We start from the raw sequence: 20473 nt of genomic DNA on the forward strand, positions 1-20473 counted from the left end.
GGGGAGACGGGCAGCGAGACCGGAGCATGACCAGCTCTCCGGGCAGGACGGCCCGGCCGCGTCTGGGACCGTCGGCCGAGCTTTAGAAGCGTGCTGACCAACGACCCCCCTCCAGCCCAGCCCACCGAACTTAACCTCTGACGTGAGGCGTGGGCGTCCGTGTGTCTTACTGCTCTCAAGTGATTCCAGGGTGAGGTCAGGGTTGATAACTCCTGGCTAAGCAAGGTGTTTGGACTTAATCTCCGTTACAGCGCAGGCCTGAAGGGCTTTCTGCAGGGAAGGCTGGAGAGCAGGTGCCTGTCTTAGGAATCAACTACCGGGAGAAGGGAGGCTGTGGCCGGACCCAGAGGGGCCGGAGGGCGGGGGAGAGGAGACAGAGGCAGATCCCAGAGCAATTTAGTTCTTAGCTCAAATTGGTTCCGTCGGGGAGAGGGACTGGGGAAAGGCTCGCCAGTTCCCTTTTTACTCTATACGCCGTCTTACTGAGATATTACAGGTACGTGTCGTTTATGACCTAACAATGTTATTAAATCTATCATAACGAAGTCTGAAGGTGACCTTCAGAGCTTTGGTTTGCGCTGGAGACAAAGCGGGGTACCGTCCAGAAGCAATAAATGTACTTCAGATCTGTGCCCTGGTGTTTGTCATGACCGCACTGGGGAGGCTGTTAAGTCAGCAAGGGGTGAGGCCAGAGGAGGACTAAGTGTCGGGGAGCTTAGTGATGGCGGGCACACCTTTAACTTGACAGTGGGAGCACGTGGCTCCCACGTGGGACTGAAGGTGGGCGCGAGGGCACTCCTTCGGCGGGGCGGCAGGCACCCCCCACCCCCCGCGGAGGCAGAGCCCGAGGACACCCTGGGTGACCCACTCCCTCCGCACAGGGCACCGCCACCCCCGTGTCCGGTGAGGCGCAGGTCTGACTTACACGTGCTTCCGGAAACTGGTCTAATGATTCATTTGCACGCAAGCAATTCAACTCACACCTGAAAACCCTTGAACTTGAGTTGTGAAAGTTATATTCTGAATATCTGAATTGAATGTATAAGTATTATACAAAGAAATTATCACAGAAGCCCAGAAGTTGTAATTTTATGAGTGTATAAATTAAGGATTTTGGCTAGAGTATCAGAAGGGAAGAAACAGAAAAGGGGCATTAGGTGATAATCTCTTAATTCCAATTCAGGATATGGATACGAAAATACAAACCATTGGGTATTTCCTTTCCTTTTTACAAAGGGCAGGGGGCCACCCCCATCCAGCCGCTCCGGGCAGACCTCCGAGGTCTCCGGGGCAGCGGCACCCAGGCTGCAAGCAGAATCAGCAGGCTCTAAAGTAACAGGCAATTTATTGGGTAGTTCTGGAATACGGGCAGGATTTAAGCCGTTGGAATGGGGGCCGTCTGACCCCGCAGGTAGCTAGGGAGTCCAGAGAAACTCCTGTATTTTACGTTAAGCGGGAGCAGCAGCGTCGAGCAGCCTCGAGCAGCGTCGAGCAGCGTCGAGCAGCGCCCGCAGCCGCGCTCAGTGCACCGGCGTGAGGGCCTCGTAGAGCCGCTGCACGGCCAGCTCCACCATCTCCCGCAGGGCCTCGTCGTCCTCGCTTCCTTCTTCGCACTCCACGGTCTGAAAGGGAATGCACACACAGGCCTTCGCTGATGTGTCCGAAGTGCTGGAGGAAAGAGGGGCTCAGCCTCTTTAAGCAGCATCCTTTCCGGTATGGGTGGAGGTCGCGGCCGCCCGGACTCTCCAGAACCTGAACTGCGACCCGGCACCCTCGTGGGCCGCTGCCCGGATGCAGACTGCCGACAGCACAATGACTAGTCTGATCGCGATGTATTTTGGAGAAAAAAGAATAAACACACAATCTAGTGGATTATATAGTTGCTTCAAAGCCCATAGTCTGAGCCGGCAGATAATACTACACGGAAGTCAGTCTGTATAAACACTACTGAGCTATGCACGTGCTCACCTGCTCAGCATTTGGGTTTTCCTTTCCCCAGCATTCGGTATTAAATTTGATTTAGGCTTACAATGTTCGTTATTTCTCAGCTACAAAACACTATAAGCTTTAAAAAAAAATTTTTTTTTAATGCTTCTTTTTTGGGATTCCTGGGTGGCTCAGCTGGCTGAGCGTCCAACTTCAGCTCAGGTCATGATCTCGTGGTTCCTGCGTTCAAGCCCCACATTGGGCTCTGTGCCCGCAACTTGGAGCCTGCAGCCTGCTTCAGAGTCTGTGTCTTCCTCTCTCTGCCCCTCCTCTGCTTGTACTGTTTCCCTCTCACTTTCTCAAAAATAAACATTAAAAAAAATTGAGAGAGACAGAGAGAGAGAGCAAGTGGGGGAAAGTTAGAGAGGGGGAACAGAGGATCCAAAGTGGGCCCCACACAGACAGCAGCGAGCCTGATGTGGGGCTCAAACTCATGAACTGAGAGATTAAGACCCGAGCTGAAGTTAGATGCTCAACTGAGCCACCCAGGTTTTATACACTGTTTAAAAAACTTTTAATCATATCATAAATATTGCTCATATCAAAACTTAAAGAAAACAAATAATACCCTTAATTCTATGACCTAGTAACTACGGTTACCATTTAGGGTATAATGTTCTAGACTTTCAGCTCTACATGTATATTTCTTTAAAACCAAGACGGGGTAATTTATCACATTTGCTCCCACTCAACAATGTGTGTGGTAACGGTTCTTCCCACTCAACAATGTGTGTGGACCCCTGTGGACATTCGTCACCCACATGGCCACCTTCCTGACGGCCACATGGATGCAGTGCTCCGTGTGGAAGCACACGCCATACACACATCATCTATTCGGTTTTTTACTGTCTCCCACGCTTAGATATTTTGGTCTCTTGCAGTTTTGTTTATGTTACAATTAGTGCTAAAATAGATATTCCTGTGTATATACCTTTGCTCTAATTATTTTATCATTAACTTGTCTAATTATTTTCTTCGTTTAAGTCCAGTAAGTGCAACTGTGGACAAAGGTATTTCCTTTTAAGAGCCCTTATGCATGTCACCGAACTGCCCTGCAAGAATGTGCTGTGTCATTTGCAATCGCCTCCCTGCCCCAAACTGCACCTGAGGATACACTGGCTTCCTGTTTTCACCACCACTGGGCCACAGCACTCTTGCTAATAATCTGTGCCCCCACACGAGAGGCCAGCAGGGGTGTTTCCCGCGCTCAGTGCGTATTTCCTCTATCAGCGGACTGGATCTCCGCACTGGTTCCCTGGGCTTGCTGGCTTCCATCCCTATTTCTCCCGTGAATCACTGGTTTATGTTCTTGGCTTCTTTTTCTGTGGAGCTGAGATAAACTCAGGGTCTCCTCAAAGCCTCTGTTCAGTCCAAGAACATGAAGGAAACTTAAACATGTTACTGGCCTGCAAGAACTGGTTTAATCTTCAAAACCAAGCCCGCAAGGAGGACACACTTCATTTGCGCCGGCGGGATACCTGTGCGGGGTCCGTGCCCGGAGACCAGAGCAGCCCCACGGTCTCGAATCCTACCGTCCGGAAGAGCCGCCTGGATCTTGCTGGTGCAAACGAGAGAGCGGCTTTTCTGGAAAAGTCTACAATCAACTGGATGCCAAACTCGAGAAACGCCGTGGTGGACTCGGGCCTCTCGTGGAAAAGGAAAACAGTGGGGAAGACACACGCGCAAACGTGAGCGGTGCAGCACCCCAGGAGCACTCGGGACGGGGTGGGAGCGAAGCAAGAAGGGGGTGCCTGCCTGGCTCGGTCGGAGGGGCACCCCATCCAGGATCTCGCTTGCGGTTTTGAGTTCGAGCCCTACGCTGTGTGTAGAGATTGCTTAAAAAGAAATTAATTAAAAAAGAAAAAAAGAAAAAGTAAGAACGTATGACTTTACATACAGTAATAAAACCCAGCCTGTAAAAAGTACATAGAGGAAAAAAACTGGAAGGAAATGGGAAAATGGGAAAGCGTGCTGTCAGGTGTGAGGCCGGATTCTGTTTCCACTCTTTCTCAAACGCCGTGAAGGGTAGGAAGGAGGGGCTACGTACCCGTGTCTCCAGGTTTATATTCGCAGTTTTTCCGTCCACTGTGACACTGAGAACGGAACCATCTTTTACACTCACACAGTCTTCTCCAAATATGTCCCTGAAGACAAAGATGCAACATTAGTGCAGAATACATTTACAAATTAGTTAAGTACACTTTTATACACTGGGGGAAAACTAATATTGAAAATAGCCCGTAATTCCAAAGTAGAAGACTTCAGGGGCGCTTGGGTGGCTCAGTCGGTTAAGCATCCGACTTCAGCTCAGGTCATGATCTCACGGGTCGTGGGTTCAAGCCCCGCATCAGGTTCTGTGCTGACAGCTAGCTTAGAGCCTGGAGCCTGTCTTCGGATTCTGTGTTTCCCTCTCTCTCTGACCCTCCCCTGCTCACGCTGTTTCTCTCAAAAATAAATAAAAACATTAAAAAAAAAAACAAACCCAAAGTAGAAGACTTCTATCTATACTTCTATTTCTGACATGTACTTAATGTAGCTTCACATATTTTGTTAATTTTATAAAATGAGTAAGATCCAGTTATCATTAAGAATGCTTTTCTTCGGGGCACCTGGGTGGCTCAGTCGGTCGAGTCTCCGACTTTGGCTCAGGTCAGATCTCACATTCGTGGGTTCGAGCCCCGCGTCAGTCTCTGTGCTAACAGCTAGCTCAGAGCCTGGAGCCTGCTTCCGGTTCTGTGTCTCCTTCTCTCTCTGCCCCTCCCCCTCTCATGCTCCGTCTCTCTCTGTATCAGAAAACTAAATAAAACATTAATAAAAAAAAAAAGAATGCTTTTTTCAGGGACGCCTGACTGGCTCAGTTGGTAGAGCATGTGACTCTTCATCTCAGGTCATGAGTTCAAGCCCCACGTTGGGTCAAGAGCTTACTTAAATTTTAGTAAGAAGCCGCTTCTACACAGAAAGAAAACAAGACCCAGGGAAGGGATCTGATGCCCCACGGCTGGAGAGTAGCCTGGTACTCAAATCCAGGCATCTGGCTGAACTGGCTCTCAAGTCCACAGGCTGTCTGCCCCTTTGCTTCAGTTCCAGAAGCCTCTGAGTTAAACTCTATTCACTGAGCATCTTCTATGTGCCATCTGCTTAGTGACAGATGTCACGGTCACTAACCCTAACCCTGCCTCTATCATTGAGAAGCTACAATTTTTTTTATTTGTTTTCTTTTAGAGAATGAGAGAACCCTGAGCAGACTGCATGCTCACCTTGGAGCTCAATACCACGGCCCCGGGATCGTGATCTGAACTGAAATCGAGAGGGGACACTTCACCCACTGAGCCACCCGGGCCCCGCAAGGAGCTGCAGTTTAATCATTACTTGCACATCTGTCCCCATCAGTTACAGGAGCACCTGCCACAGCAGTCCAACGAGTTGGACCCAGGCAAGAAAAGGCAGTCAGCGAATCTTCGTCGACTATGCCAGAAGTGGCTGACCATGGAGGTCAAAGGTATTCGGGGCTCGCTGGAGTGTTTAGCTGGAAGGAAGCGGTTCAAACCGCTTTACTGATGCGAACACAGACACCCAGAGCGCTCACTCAGCTGCGTGAGCCCCACAGGCACTCGGGAGCCAGAACTGAGCGCTGGCTTGCTCCTCCCCGCCTGCCCTGCTCACCCGGGGGCAGTAACGGCGGATACTCACTGCAGCATGATCTCCAGCCTTTTGCTGTAGACGTGCATTTCCAGTTTTTTAGAAACCTTCTGGACTGCACCTGGGGGAGCAAAGGCAACAGAGCTGCATTTCCGCGTTCTTATTTAGAAGAATTCTCAGGTCAGCAATCTGAGCACAGCCGCGGAGGCGGTGATTAGCTGCGGAGTCCTGCAGGAGACAGACGGCTGCTCCCGGAGGCAAACCGCTCTTCTGCTCTTGTTAGATAAACAACCCCAAAATGACACTTAAGACGAGTTTACATTTTATTTGCAATGTTTCTCAAACTTTCCCACGTTTCCTTGATGAGTGAGGTGCAACTGTGACTCCAGGAGTTCTGGGGGCATGGCTGTGCCCAGAGAGCTCGCAAGTTTTTGCTTCCCCTAAAACACCGCATACATTTAGCACTGTGGCATATATAATACACCTGTAATGATTTTTTTAAATGTTTTATTTATTTTTGATACAGAGAGAGACAGGCATGAGAGGGGGAGGGGCAGAGAGAGAGGAGACACAGAACCAGAAGCAGGCTCCAGGCTCTGAGCTAGCTGTCAGCACAAAGCCTGACGTAGGGCTCGAACCCACGAACGTGAGATCTGACCTGAGCTGAAGCCGGAGGCTTAACCGACTGAGCCACCCAGGCGCCCCCACCTGTAATGATTTTTAATAAAATTAATACTTAAAGTCATTTTGCCAGTTAGAGGGCATCTGGCTGGCTCCATTTGTGGAATGTGCGACTTGATCTCAGGGTTAGAAGTTCAAGTCCCACACTGGGCGTAGAGATTACTTAAAAAAAAAAAAAAACAACTTTAACAAATGAAATAATCTGTCAGATTACTTAGCTTCCGCTTCCCAAAGCAAAGTAATCTGATGGTTCAGAAAGACGATCTGGAGTTTCGAGTGTGCTCAGAGACAAAACTATCTCCCAGGCCATCACCAGCAACAGACCAGTGCAGAACTGTCTGGCTGTTCCTTCAAAAGTTATTCTGCCATAAAAAGGAATGAAGGCATGCTACGACACGGATGAGCCTTGAAAGCACTGCACTAAGTGCAAGAATCAGTCACAAAAAGCCGTGTGTTATAACTGTATTTATGTGAAATGTCCAGAAGAGACAAACCCAGAGACAGAAAGTAGACTGGTGGGGGTGTGGAGGTTAGAGCTAGAGACGCGGTGTCTCTTCATGGAGCGACCTGATGTATGTTTTAAAGTTGACTGTGGTCTACTCTGTGAATAGAGCCAAACTGTCATTTCTCCGGAATTATTCTGTAAGTCAGACGATAGTAACTCTAATTTTAATACATGAGTCCTTTTCCTTCTTTTTAAAAAATGTAGGTACTGGGTTGTCTGGCTGGCCCAGTTGGTTAAGCGTCCAACTCTTGGTTTCTGCTCAGGTCATGAACTCATAGTTCATGGGATCGAGCCCCATGTCGGGCTCTGGGCTGACAGTGTGGACCCTGCTTGGGATTCTCTCTCCCACTCTCTCTCCCTCTGCCCTTCCCCTGCTTGCGCTCTCTCTGTGTCTCAAAATGGATAAACATAAAAAAATGTAGACCTCATTGACACAGAATGTTAGAGTACTTTCAGATACACGACCTACTGATTTGATGCTCGTATACACAGCAAAATAACCACAGTGAGTGTGGCTAACCATCCATCACAAGTTTTTTTCCTCGTGATGAATGAAATGATTTCATGAATTTTAACGAAATATACGACAAACCAGATGCCAGCCTAGAAAGCTATACAATAAAACTTTATACTTCAATTATGATCATTAATTCTATTAAGTATCAAATAAACATTTAACTGACATGTAAAATACAAAAAAATACATTATTAAAAATATCTAAGCATGACACTATTAAAAATAAACTTTCTAAAATGTGAGTGTACATGTATGTATATTTGCGTATTTATTTATTACTAATATTTAACAAGCCCCTCAGACACACAAGATCATTGTGTGTGTCCTGTGGAATCACAGTACACACACGTCCCCGTCCTTAGCAGTGTGAGTGTCAAAGCACGACACGGCAGTGTGCAACAGGAGGCGTAAGAGAATGTAAGAACATCGAATAATACGTTTTGAAAAAGCATAAGCTTTGCTGTGTGTCCTCGTCCTTGGTGAGAAGAAGGGACACAGAACTTGAAGTTGGGGCTAAACAACCACGTGGATCCAAATACAAGTTTCCAGAATCTGGGCCCAGTGTCAACAGGCTAAGAAATGAAAGGGTAGTGAAATGCTAGCAATACAGAATCAGACTGTTCGCAGAAGTTTCCCGTTGAACAGACCTGGCAAACTTCTGGAAACGGCCAGATTGTAGTTCAGGCAGTGTGAACCGCATGGTCTCAGCCGTAACTAACTATTTTCTCTGCTGCAGCAGCTCAAAGAGCAGCACGGACTACACGTGAGCAAACGGGCAGTGCCATTTCAATAAAACTTTATACAAACAGGTGGAGGGCTGGACTTGGCTTGTGGGCCCTAGTTGTTGGCTCTGCTCTAAAATGTTACAAGACCAAGTTTGGAGAGGGCAAAGTCAATTCATTACACAAGAAACGTAGAGCATGAGCATCCTCAGCTGCCCCTGCCCCACGTGCAGCAAATAAAGAGGCATGTGTCAGTCCTTGTAATGATTCCCATATTCTGAAGGAGCAAGTACTGCTTAGTAAACCCCGTCACTTGGCCCTGAGGGTGACAGTGCTTATGCCAATGTGTCACTCCTTGGGTCACAGTCTTCTCAAAAATTCATCTGGTCTCTTTTCTCTCACCCTCTGTATCTAACCCAGCAGGAAATACTGCTCACTCCACGGATCTCCGGAATCATCCATTTTCTGGCCCCCTCCCCTGCCGCACCACCTCCAGCCCTACCTGCACGGCCCGAAAGCTCCAACCTGAAACATGCGCTTTCTTACTTGCCCTCCCCCGTCTCCTCTCAGGACCGCAGCGATCCTTAATGGCCTCACAGTGTAAGCCACTTCACTCAGACTGCAAGTCCAAGGTCCTTAAAATGGCCCACAGACCCCTACGCTTCTGCCCCCACTCCAAACCCGGTGAGGCTGCCCCGTGCTCACTACCGTGTCCGCTCCCCGAGCTCTGTTCCCTGCTGCGCCCTAAGCACCCAGAACAGCACCTGCCAGCAGAAGGTGCTCAATCAGTATTTGCTAGATGAATATGCGAGCCCCTCATTACTCCAGAAGGAAACAGTATCCCTTTCATGTGACACGAAGTAGGGAAGACTGAGGGAAACAGGGCAGCCAGCTAGCTCAGCACGAACAGCTCATGGAAGAACCTATTCTTACTTGTCTGCAATGAACCTGCTGAAATGCCCGGAGGCTGGCTTTAGGGAGAAATGTGTATGTGATTGTTCGTACTGAAAATGGATCACTAATAACAGTCACTTCTGACTCAACGAGCACCAATCGGAGTGAAGGAGCACTTCCACTCTGGACCAGACACTAAGAAGAGTACCCGGTATGAGGTCAGACCCCGCTGTGGTGGCCCATGTACGTGTTCCTTCCCTGCACCCAACACCGCCGTGCTCTCGGTGGTGAACGGTGGGCCCATGGGACACCCCGGGGGTCGTCCTTTCGTTCTTGTCCCATGCGCGTCGCTCTGTCCCTTGTTCTGCTGCCCCTGGCCAGCTGTGCACGGCCTCAGTAAAACATCCCCCCTCCCACACACCCGACCCTGCACTTGGTCCTTTATATTTGTATCACCTAAGGTAAGAAAAATGTAAGACTGTCAAATGAGAGAAAACTGACAAGTGACTTTAAAACCGTTCTGGCCTGGGTGTGTTTTGTGCTCCGGGGCAGAGGCCAGGACACTGACTGAGCACCCCGTGAGAATCCGAGCTGGGGTGCTCTCCTGTGGCCTGTGTGACACGCAGCACCCTCCCCCACATCAGTGCACACGGGGACCCATTTCCCACCGACTCAATTAAACTTTTTTTTAATGTTTTATTTATTTTGATACAAAGAGAGACAGAGCATGAGAGAGGGAGGGGCACAGAGAGAGAGAAGAAAACACAGAACCAGAAGCAGGCTCCAGGCTCTGAGCTAGCTGTCAGCACAGAGCCCGACACAGGGCTCGAACCCACGAACCTGAGATCTGACCTGAGCCCAAGTTGGAGGCTTAACCGACTGAGCCACCCAGGCGCCCCCCATCGACTCAATTAAAACACAGCACCAGTGGTGTTCAAACCGAATTTTTCAGTATTACTCAAACTGAAACGCTTGCTTCAGATGAGGAGTTTACATTTGTCTAGGTATTTATTCATTTCAGAATTTAGGTGGTCAGTTATAAGAAGATGCGTTATTATTAAATATTCAGCTAAGTGTTTTTTCCTTGTAAAATCAAAGACTACCTGTTTATTTATGTTTTTTAATTTTAAGAAAGAGAACTATCCTATCAGAGAACGAGATCTGAGGCCAGAAGGGGAAAGGCTGGACGCTTCCCCGAATCCCTCAGGGGTGACTTCCTCCCAGAGCAGCAAAAAGGGCTACCTTCTATGCCCATGATGGATACCTTAGGACACGTAACACTGAAATATGTATAAAATAGAAGAAAACTGTAAAGAAGTAACACAAAGGTAGATTTACTAACACAAAGGTATTTTTCTTTGACTGAAAATTGCTACCTACCAAAGGAAACAAAAAGTGACTGCGAAATTGCCGTTATAGGGAGATTCCCTGCTGCTGGACAGGCGAACCTAAACCCGCACCACGCCGCGTACTGCTTAATGAGACGCGCTGGCTCCAGGCAGCAATCCTCTGGAATTTCCGATTAAATGGTTTTTAAGAGGACTGTTACTAAGGAATTCTATCTTCGTGTTCAGGGCAACCGGAATTTTGGCAAAAGCACAAGTAAAGACCCAAGACAGAAAGTAAAGTATTAGTGGGGTGCCTGGGCGGCTCAGTTGGTTATAAGCATCCGGCTTTGGCTCAGGTCACGATCTCACAGTCCGTGGGTTCGAGCCCCACCGCGTCGGGCTCTGTGCTGACAGCTCGGAGCCTGGAGCCTGCTTCAGATTCTGTGATTCCCTCTCTCTCTGCCCCTCCCTCCTTTGTGCTCTTTCTGTCTCCATAATAAACATGAAAAAATTTAAAAACAACCGTAAAGTATTAGTGACCTGCATTGTTCTGCACTTACTGTATCGTAGAGGTGACAGGAATGGCACGGGCAGATTTTAAGTTCTAGGGCTCTGCTTCTGCTTTTTAGTTCACAGACCGGGGTAGAAGTGGAAGAATTCATTGATAAAAATAAAATCATTCCGTACCTTTCCTTATCTTCGGGTTTGACTGGACCTCCAGTATCACGGTGGTGACAGTGTCCGCATACATGTCGTTGGAAGGGTTTGCCAACCACTGGGAAGCAAAAGGCAGGATTAGGAAGGTACGAACATGGCCAGCCACTAAAGACTGTTCATGTGGGACTTCTGTTTCTAGCACTTTCACTGACATTAACTGTTTCCTTACACTAGTGATGCCCGCTTTAATTTCCTGCTAATGACAACAGTCACTGTGCTGAGCACTTCTCTGCGGCAAGGGCCTTACATGGTTCCCTCCTTTAATCCTCCCGCCCTGCCCCTTCTCTCAGAGGTCACTCCTGTTAGGTGACAGGCGCGGAGGCCGGGCCCTAAGCACCGTGTTCCGAAGCACACCCAGCGCGGGCAGAGGGTCTGTCAACATTTACTTCGGTTTCTCACTCGAAGCCCAGGAGCCCGGACGCTCGTGCACACGCGCGGTGGGTGCTCTGCGACAGTTCGCCCCGCCAGGCCCAGGGAGAGGGCAGGAGCGTGTGCCTTTCCTCCCTGTTATCTTTCCAAAAAGCGCTTTCAACAAGCAGCGTGAGCACTTGAAACCCCTTCTCTGAGATGCTCTTTGACATGTTACTCCGAGGAACACAAGTACAACGTTTAGTAGAAAGAGCTAAATTACTGTCTCCAGTAACTTCTCCCCTTCCCAGGGCAGTAAGAGTCACGTATCATTGTGTCTGACATCCTGCTACAGACAACTAACTACTCCTTCCGACACTTCATTCAGTTATTTTTATCCTTATGAGTCAAAATTCAACTTAAGTCCCAGAACTGCAGTGGAACCTGAGATGATAGAGCTTTTTTGGTTTTAAAAAATGACGCCCGTGAACAGAACAGCGCGCCGTCTCGCTGGGGCGTGTCCACGCCGCCCTCCCTGGAGGCAGAGAGCAGCCCAGGCGCCTCCCTGGTCACTCAGGCCCAGCGCTCACTCCCAGAGTCCTTCTCTGAACTGAACAGATGCCAAGCTATCAAAATCAACCGTCAACTTAATTCGACATCTGGGTTCCAAATCCTACCTGTAGGAATTCAAATTTCTAACAGTAGAAACCACACTCAACGGTTCTAGCCTTTTTGTTTTTGGGTCATTTTATACCGCTTGTTTGAATTTTCTAAACTCCATGGTCTTAAAAGTGTTACATGACAAGTCTATTTGTTTCAAGGTAACAGAATTTGATTTTTATCTTGAGAATGTCGATCTTTTGATGTAGCTCGGACATCCAGGGCCATCACAAAATTAGCTGAAACTTCTCATCGGAGAGTCCTATACTCAGTACACACGCCAAATATTGCCTTAATTTAATATTAGTTTCTAGGTTACTGGAAGAATATAGAAAATGCCCAGCGAGGTCATATTTAAAGCTGATCTTGGAAAGAAAAATATGCATGTATATATTTTCCAGTAATTTTTTTCCTGATTAAAGACACATTTTCTCTACAGTTATATATGAAATCTTAAAACTTTTCCCCCTCCTTGTTTAAGTAAATGATCCTGTCTTACTTCTAACACCACCATTCCTGGTTCCTGTATTACAGTGATATTTTTGAATACTTTCAGAGCAGGTTTTTCTTGAATTTCTAATTCTTCCACATCACCTGAAAAAAGGAAATAATATTAAGATGTGTGTAATTTTCTGATAATCTTCCAGAGGCACCAGTATTCCTTTGTTTATAGAGACAGCGGAAATAAATCTGACACACACTGAAAACATTAATTGCTCATTTGTACAGTGAGATTTCAAATAGCGAAGTTTTATGTTAATTGTTGACAGCAGCTGAAAGATATCAATGTGTATTATAAAAATTCACATAACGAGGCAGGATTCACCTTGGACATGAAACGTTCTATCAGTTGCAAACTCTGGTGACTGCCAAGTACCTGTGTTTACACGAGAGACTTAGCCGCTAGCGTCTTAGTACCCCGCCGGCACCTTACGTTCTAGCAGGAGGCCGGCTGGCCGCTGCCAACTGGTCTCTTCCTTCTGTCTCCATAAGCTTATTCATTCTAGAGGGAAGTTCTGTTGTCTGAGAGGAGACGTTTCTGCCCTCCCAGTAACCTCTTAATTAAGGATTAACTCAAACATATTTTATTAACTTTCTATGTCATGACCTGTAATTGTCAGGTAAGGATCTGAAGTAAAAAAAAGATTTTCTTTCTGCTCATTTATTTGATGGCCATATTTTGCTATCTGAATTATGAAGAGGGTGTTAATAGAAAGTGTAACTTGTAATTTAAAGTGTCCCTGCTTTAGGGCGCCTGGGTGGCTCAGTTGGTTGAGCGTCTGGCTTTGGTTCAGGTCATGATCTCACGGTTTGTGGGTTCAAGTCCTGCATTGGGCTCTGTGCTGACGGCTCAGAGTCTGGAGCCTGTTTCCGATTCTGTGTCTCCCTCTCTCTCTGCCCCTTCCCTGCTTGTGCTCTGTCTCTCAAATAGAATCAATAAACATTAAAAATTAATATTAAAAAATTAAAGTGTTCCTGCTTATTAGGGGGCATCCATGCCTTTCACTTGGCCACAGCCCCTCATCACGTTAATACAGAAAAATCTCTAACTCAATGGTCTAAAGTTTCTGTTCTACTGGCCGCTGGCCAGCGGCCATGTGTTCTAAAACCTGCTGTACGCACTGTACTGATGGCATCAGAAAACTTATTTTCACTGAACAAAGAAAAGAAACAGATGAACTTTAGGAGACTACACTACAGTGGATTTTAAACATGAGCAGCAAAGATTACTGATATTTTTAGAATTTTCAGTGGATCAAGGATAAGAAGTATAATGCGATTAAAAAAACTTATGGGTATACTTTAAAAAATTTGCCCAAAGGTGATAACAGGTGCAAGCGAAGTGCAGTGACACCTGCGCAACTGTGAGACAACAGCCTGAGCGGAGCAGCCTCCTTTCCTGCGCATGCACTTCTCTTACTCAAAAGCGGAAGACAATTAGGCGACTTTCAGTCAATACCTACCTGTCAACCTCTGTAGCTGGTAATAGAGCAAATTAAAAGGACCGGTGTACGGAATGGCTTGGGTCTGTTTCACGGTGCTCATGGCCAAGTCCGTATAATCTGAGGAGGAGATGAGAACACACTGTAAGTAACAATACTGCTCACGCGAAACAGAGCCTGCAAACACACGCAGGAGTGAAGTTAACGCAAAGTAAAGGAGAACTTGTTTTTGAGAAAGCTGAGAAGATGCTCCCTCATTGGGTCCCGCCCTACGTCCCCCCAGCCCCCACGCCCAGCCCCCGACCAGTTAGCGCCTACTTCGGCGCAGAAGCAGCCTCCCTGCCCTCAAGACATCGGGCCCCTGAAGGTCCCCAAGTCAGGGCACCGCTGTCCTCTGCTTTCTTCTGGGCCGGGCAACTCCGGCCCATCCTTCCGCACCTGCCACACGGGCCACCTGGTTTGCAAACTTGTCCGGTAGTGATTGCTCAGCATTTACACAGACACATGACGTGAAGGCCCAGCAAGCAACGTACACTTTGATCATAAAGATCAAAATGCGTGCATGGGGCAGGGGCAGGGGCAGGGCGGTCCAAGGTTCCCTTAGAAAATAAAAGTACCAGGACTCCAGTGCGAAAGGTGGCAAACAGGCTTGTAAAAGGTCAGCAGGAGTCAATCTGACTCAGAGGTCAACTTATGTTCCCAATTAAGACAAAAAATTATTTCACAAAGAATTTAAATATTATTAAAACAATTTAAAAAATGTTTTTTGTTTATTTTTGAGAGACAGCGCAAGCAGGGGAGGGTCAGAGAGAGAGGGAGTCACAGAACCGGAAGCAGGCTCCAGGCTCTGAGCTGTCAGCACAGAGCCTGACACAGGGCTCGAACCCACAAACTGTGAGATCATGACCTGAGCTGAAGCTGGACACTTAACCGACTGAGCCACCCAGGTGCCACAGAATTCAAACATTTAAATAGTTCAATGTAGAATTTCCCCCCCATAAAACTCTGTGGATCATTACCTCATCAATTTCTATCTTATTATTTGGCTACTACTTAAAATTTGGCCATTAGTATGAGAAGTGTTCACAGATTTATTTTCAATGTTAAAATAACTTATTTGATGTGTCATAGAATACTTACTGGAGAGGTCACAAGGAGAAAGTATGTGATAATTAAAGTTTCTTTTAACAAGTATTCCAGAGACCCGCTGGCCTTGTTCTGGTTTTTTGTCTGCTAAAAAACCCATGACCTATTTAAAAAAAAAACAACAAAAAAACAAAACTTGAGGAAAATTGAATTTTGGAAAATGCAATTATTCAGATATTCAATCACAATGATGACCATCGGACATGTGAACCATAAAATGAGATGAATTTTAACACGAAAAATATAAACTGTTACATCAGAGTCTATGATCAGGGCAGGAACAGAGCCAGCAAGGGACCGAAAGGCAAGAGACCCGGGGCAGAGCCGGCCAGAGTGGCCGGGTTCAGTTCAGTTCCAATCGGCTCAGCATCCAAGTAAACGGGCAGGTGCGGGGCTTCAGAAAGCCGTCAGCGGCCGTAGGGCGGCGGGAAGGCCACAGGGGCAGGCCGGGCACGCACGTCGCACGTGCCGCTGCGGGCGGGTTCAGGTCTCGGTCACGGTGAGCTCCCTTCACAAGGTGCAAGGCCAGGCGGGGCTCAGCACTCAATATCTCATCAATACAGATCAGATGTCGCCTCTGTCTGCCAGTAACGACAGGTGTGCGAGAGCTCATACAACCGAGGGGCAGAGTTTTTAAAAGAAAGCGATGGTTGCTCAAAAACTAACAGAAACCAATGCCTGACCACCACGACGCCCACCTTCCTTAAACACAACTGCTCTTCACTACTAATGCACGAAGCCACAGAGGAAAACGCCAGCGCACGGCATACTTGTTTCCCCTCAAGCGACGAGGGGGGAAGCTCCATTTCACACGCTTGGTGAGGGTGACTCCCCCTCAACGCTGGTGACGTCAGAAGGAGCCCCGCCCCCGGGAGACGGCCCTTAAGCCCCGCGAGGGCCCAGATGCGGGCGAGGGGGGCGGGCCTGTCTGCAGGCGCTCGAGCCCCAGGAGAGCGAGACGGAGCAGCGAGCACCCTCGGGCCGCATGCGCGCGGGTTCCCGTGTGGCGCTGAGTGACGTGCACACGATCCGTGGGCTGACGCTTGTACAACGTGGACGGGTGTTTTTGGACAGGTCTTTGTGGCTCTGCTTTCCTTCGCCTACTTCTTAGTTTCCTTGTTACGTGGCTTCAGCGTAACTACGGCCGACTGCACTGGAGAAGGGAAACCAGAGCGACGACGTGAAGGAACTGAGCCTGCGGCTGGAATGACGGCCACATCCCGACACGAAGCTGTCTGTGGAGGGAGGTGCTGACGAGCTCCCCTACGGACAGGTGCCAGTGGTGTGTGGGTGACGCTCACAGCCACACTGCTCTCCGTCCTGTCACTGACACTTCCTAAAATGCCGCACACTATATTTCTTGAAGATTTATAACACAGTGGCATAATAAAAACTCTGAAAACTCCAGCTGTAAAGAAATCAGCCTATTTTGGGGGGCATCGGGGTGGCTCAGTCGATTAAGCGTCAGATTTCGGCTCAGGTCGTGATCTCACAGTCCATGGGTTCGAGCCCCGCGTCGGGCTCTGTGCCGACAGCTCGGAGTCTGGAGCCTGCTTCCGATTCTGTGTCTGCCTCTCTCTGCCCCTCCCCCAGTCATTGTCTGTCTCTCTCTCAAAATAAAGATGGGGAAAAAAAATCAGCCGATTTTTGTTCAACTCTGCTTCTCCTAAATTGTCTGACTATAATCCCCCCCCCCCACCCCCCATCTCAATCAGCAGAGTCTGGGAAATTCACTTCTTAGGTTCCCAACTGATACTTTCTACAGGTGTGAGATTGCGCCCATCACACTGGACCCCGACAGTTTCCTGAACAGGAGTCAGTACAACTCTCTGTTCTTCTTTGGCAACAAAAGTCTCACATCCTAAATTCTGCTGACTTTTTCCCCCTCACACTCTACCGCAAGGAGGGATGCTCATCAATTAGCCTTCTCATATCTGGCTCATTATATATTAAAAGAATTTCTGTAAAGCTGCTCATTCATACATGTCTGATATTTAAAACTTCAGATAAATCATTAAAAAGTTTCTCTTAGAAGTATCTTTAAAAAAATCCTAACAGAAGGGGCGCCTGGGTGGCTCAGTCAGGTGAGCATCCGACTTCAGCTCAGGTCATGATCCCACAGTTGGTGAGTTCAAGCCCCGCACCAGGCTCTTTGCTGTCAGCACAGAACTGACTTCAAATCTGTCCTCCTCTTTCTCTGCCCCTCCCCTGCTCATCCTGTCTTTCTCTCTCTCTCTCAAAAATAAACAAACATTAAAAAAAATCTTAAGGAGGCACAAATCCAGATACCTTACAGCATCACTCCAAAATCTCAGGTAAGATTTTAATTATTGTATTTATCTACCTATCTTTTCAAATGTTTATTAAAAACATTTTTTAATCATTTATTTGTTTTTGAGAGACAGAGTGTGAGCGGGGGAGGGCAGAGACAGGAGAGAGAGCATCCAAAGCAGGCTCCAGGCTCTAAGCTGTCAGCACAGAGCCCTACGCGGAACTTGAACTCACAAACCATGAGACCATGACCTAAGCCAAAGCTGGACACTTAACCAACTGAGCCACCCAGGCGCCCCTATTTTATTTCTTTCGAGAAAGAGAAAGAGGGTGAGCAGGGGAGGGGCAGAGAGAAGGTAACAGAGAATCCCAAGCAGGCTTTGTGCTGTCAGTGCAGAGTCTGACTCAGGGCTTGAACTCATGAACTGTGAAATCATGACCTGAGCAGAAATCGAGTTGAACGCTTAACTGACCAAGTAACCCAGGTGCCTTATTTTATTTTTAAATTCTGAAAATACTGTATTTCAACATCTAAAAAGGACAAATTTTTATAAGTTCCATCATACCACATATATGTTTAAAGACACAGACCTATCTTTACCTTCTGCAGGAGAGGCCCAGTGGACAGAATACTGTATGAGACGTAGTAATAAAACAGTGATGGCTTATTTGTTTATCCTTGGACACAGGAAGGAGAAGAAAGTGGAGACGTGGGTTAAAACTATCAGACTCAAGTGCATTAAGATCTAATGTACTTGAAAATTTTCTATGGAAGAAATGAACCAGGAGAACCAGAAGAAGACCTAAAAGAGCATAAGGAAATAATTCCTTCAATTCTTTTTTTAAAAAATGCTTATTTATTTTGAGAGAGACAGAGTGGGGGGGGGAGGGAGAGGGTGAGTGCACGGGAGCGGCAGGAGGGAGAGAGAAAATCCCAACCAGGTTCCACGCCATCAGCACAGAACCCGACTCAAAGCTCAATCCCATGAAATCATGACCTCAGCCAGAATCAAAAATTGGACACTCAACCAAATGAGCCACTCAGGCGCCTCAGGATGAAATTCGTTTTTTTAAATTTTAATTAATTAATTAATTATTTTTTTATGTCTTTATTATTTTATTTTGAGAGAGACAGAGTGAGCAGGGGAAGGGCAGAGAGAGGGGGACACAGAAGGTGAAGCAGGCTCCAGGCTCTGAGCTGTCAGCACAGAGTCTGACTTGGGGCTCAAACCCACGGACTGTGAGATCATGACCTGAGCTGAAGTTGGATGTGTAACCGACTGAGCCACCCAGGAGCCCCTATATTTTATTTTTTTAATTGTTTATTTTTGAGAGAGAGCAGGGGACGGGCAGAGAGAGGGGAGACACAGAATCTGAGCTGTCAGTCAGAGCCCAAGAGAGGGTTTGAACTCACAAACCACAAAATCAGGATCTGAGGCGAAATTGGATGCTTAGCCAACTGAGCCACCCAGGTGACCCTAGCATAAAATTATTACAGTATACTAAGTAGAGAGAAATCATCATTAAGCACATTATCTTGCTTTGATTAAAAGTAGGCTGTATTTTTAAGAAGTATACATTTCCCTTTAGAAAAGACCTGGGTAAGATTAGAAACCACAATCTTTTACCTTGGCTAGCTTTTCTCCTCTGAAATTCAAGGTCACGGCTTCTGTATTCCGAGGATTATGAACCTCGATGTGAACTTCATCGTTATCTTCATATTCTCGAATCAGGGCTGCTTTCAACCTGGCCATTTCATTTTGTTCTCCATGGACTAAAATCTACATAGAATGAATTTTAAGGCAGCACAGAGAAACATCTTAGTTTGGGTTAATGATGGCTCCTGTCTGACTTAAATATTGAAACAGACATATACTTGAAGTTATTAAGCTTAACTACTTTGAAGGACCTCCAGGCAATCAAACTGGTCTGGGTATTTTCATTCTGTTTGGCTTTAAAACTCCTGAGGTGGAAGGAATTATTTTAAGAGACAGTAAAGAAACTTCTACTTCAGTGGAACAAGATATACACCTTTGTGGAAGCTGGGCTTTTTCTAGACTTCTATGCTCGGCTGTAGGGCTGGACCACGTGACTTCTGTACACTCCATAGCGTCTACTAGCTTTAGATATATGATTCTCGTATGAAACTATTGCTACTCCTACTAATGCAGAAAACACCCATAGTTTTATGTTTCTTAATACAAGGCTTTTTTTTTTTTTTTAAGTTTACTTATTTTGAGAGAGAGAGAGAGAGAGAATGAATCCCAAGCAGGCTCTGCGCTGTCAGCACAGAGCCCAGTGCAGGGCTCCAACTCACAAACCAGGGTATCATGACCTGAACCGAAATCAGAGGTCAGATGCTTTACTGACTGAGCCACCCAGGTGCCCCCTCTTACTACAAGGCTTTCTAAAGAAGCTTTTTATAGGGGATAAAACAAGACCTTTGATATTTTGTTTATTAGAATAATACCAAATAAAATATTTCAGAACGCAATGAAATTGTGTTTGAGGGGTAACACAATTGATAATAATTACATTAGATACCAGTCTCTTCCTATTCGGGGTTTTATAACCTGTATTTTACAAGACAGATCATCCTTAACGTAGGGATCGCTGGCAGGCCACTTGTCGCCTGGGCTAACCAGCACCACCACCAGGCCTGGCAGAGAGCCCTGGCTTCGAGGCCTGGCTGCTCAAACACAAGCCCCGGCTCTTTAAACACCGACTAGCCCTGTCAACACGAGCACATTACTTAACATCTGTTTTCTCATCCACAACCAGCTGTTGGTTGCAAGGAGTCAGCAGGTTGATACGTGTAAAACATGAGTACGGGGGCCTCGCTGGCTCAGTCGGTAGAGCACGCGACTCTTGATCTCGGGGTTGAGAGTTCAAGCCCCACGCTGGGTCTAGAGATGACTTAACACATGGTACAGCACATGGTAAATAAGTGATAGCTGTTGTTTATTATTACTACTGACACTATTGTTATGTTATCGTGCAGATAGACTTTTGCTGACCTGGTTACTGAAGGAAGGTAAGCATCGAGCTGAATCCAGGAATTTTAACTGTCGGCAGAGAGACAGCCTGAAGAGCAACGAAACGGGCCTGAGGAGGAG

General features: G+C 47.1%; 1 protein-coding gene across 3 annotated transcripts in view; it reads right to left on the reverse strand.

Moving 5' to 3' along the window:
• Positions 1-1326: 1326 nt before the first annotated feature.
• The window catches only part of CPSF3 (cleavage and polyadenylation specific factor 3), a 40240-nt gene continuing 21093 nt past the window's right edge, over positions 1327-20473 (reverse strand). The window contains exons 11-19 of one of the 3 annotated variants that reach the window (XM_029938332.1): positions 18986-19138; positions 15081-15189; positions 13962-14060; positions 12497-12591; positions 10960-11047; positions 5677-5746; positions 4034-4130; positions 3465-3570; positions 1327-1622 (exon numbers count right to left, since the gene is read on the reverse strand). In XM_029938332.1, coding sequence (XP_029794192.1) covers positions 1444-1622; positions 3465-3570; positions 4034-4130; positions 5677-5746; positions 10960-11047; positions 12497-12591; positions 13962-14060; positions 15081-15189; positions 18986-19138 — 996 coding nt within the window. In that variant the 3' untranslated portion in view covers positions 1327-1443. The other 2 variants (XM_029938333.1, XM_029938334.1) reach the window with 2 other exon arrangements.

Source organism: Suricata suricatta, chromosome 4, assembly GCF_006229205.1.
Source record: "Suricata suricatta isolate VVHF042 chromosome 4, meerkat_22Aug2017_6uvM2_HiC, whole genome shotgun sequence".
Classification (NCBI taxonomy): Eukaryota; Metazoa; Chordata; class Mammalia; order Carnivora; family Herpestidae; genus Suricata; species Suricata suricatta.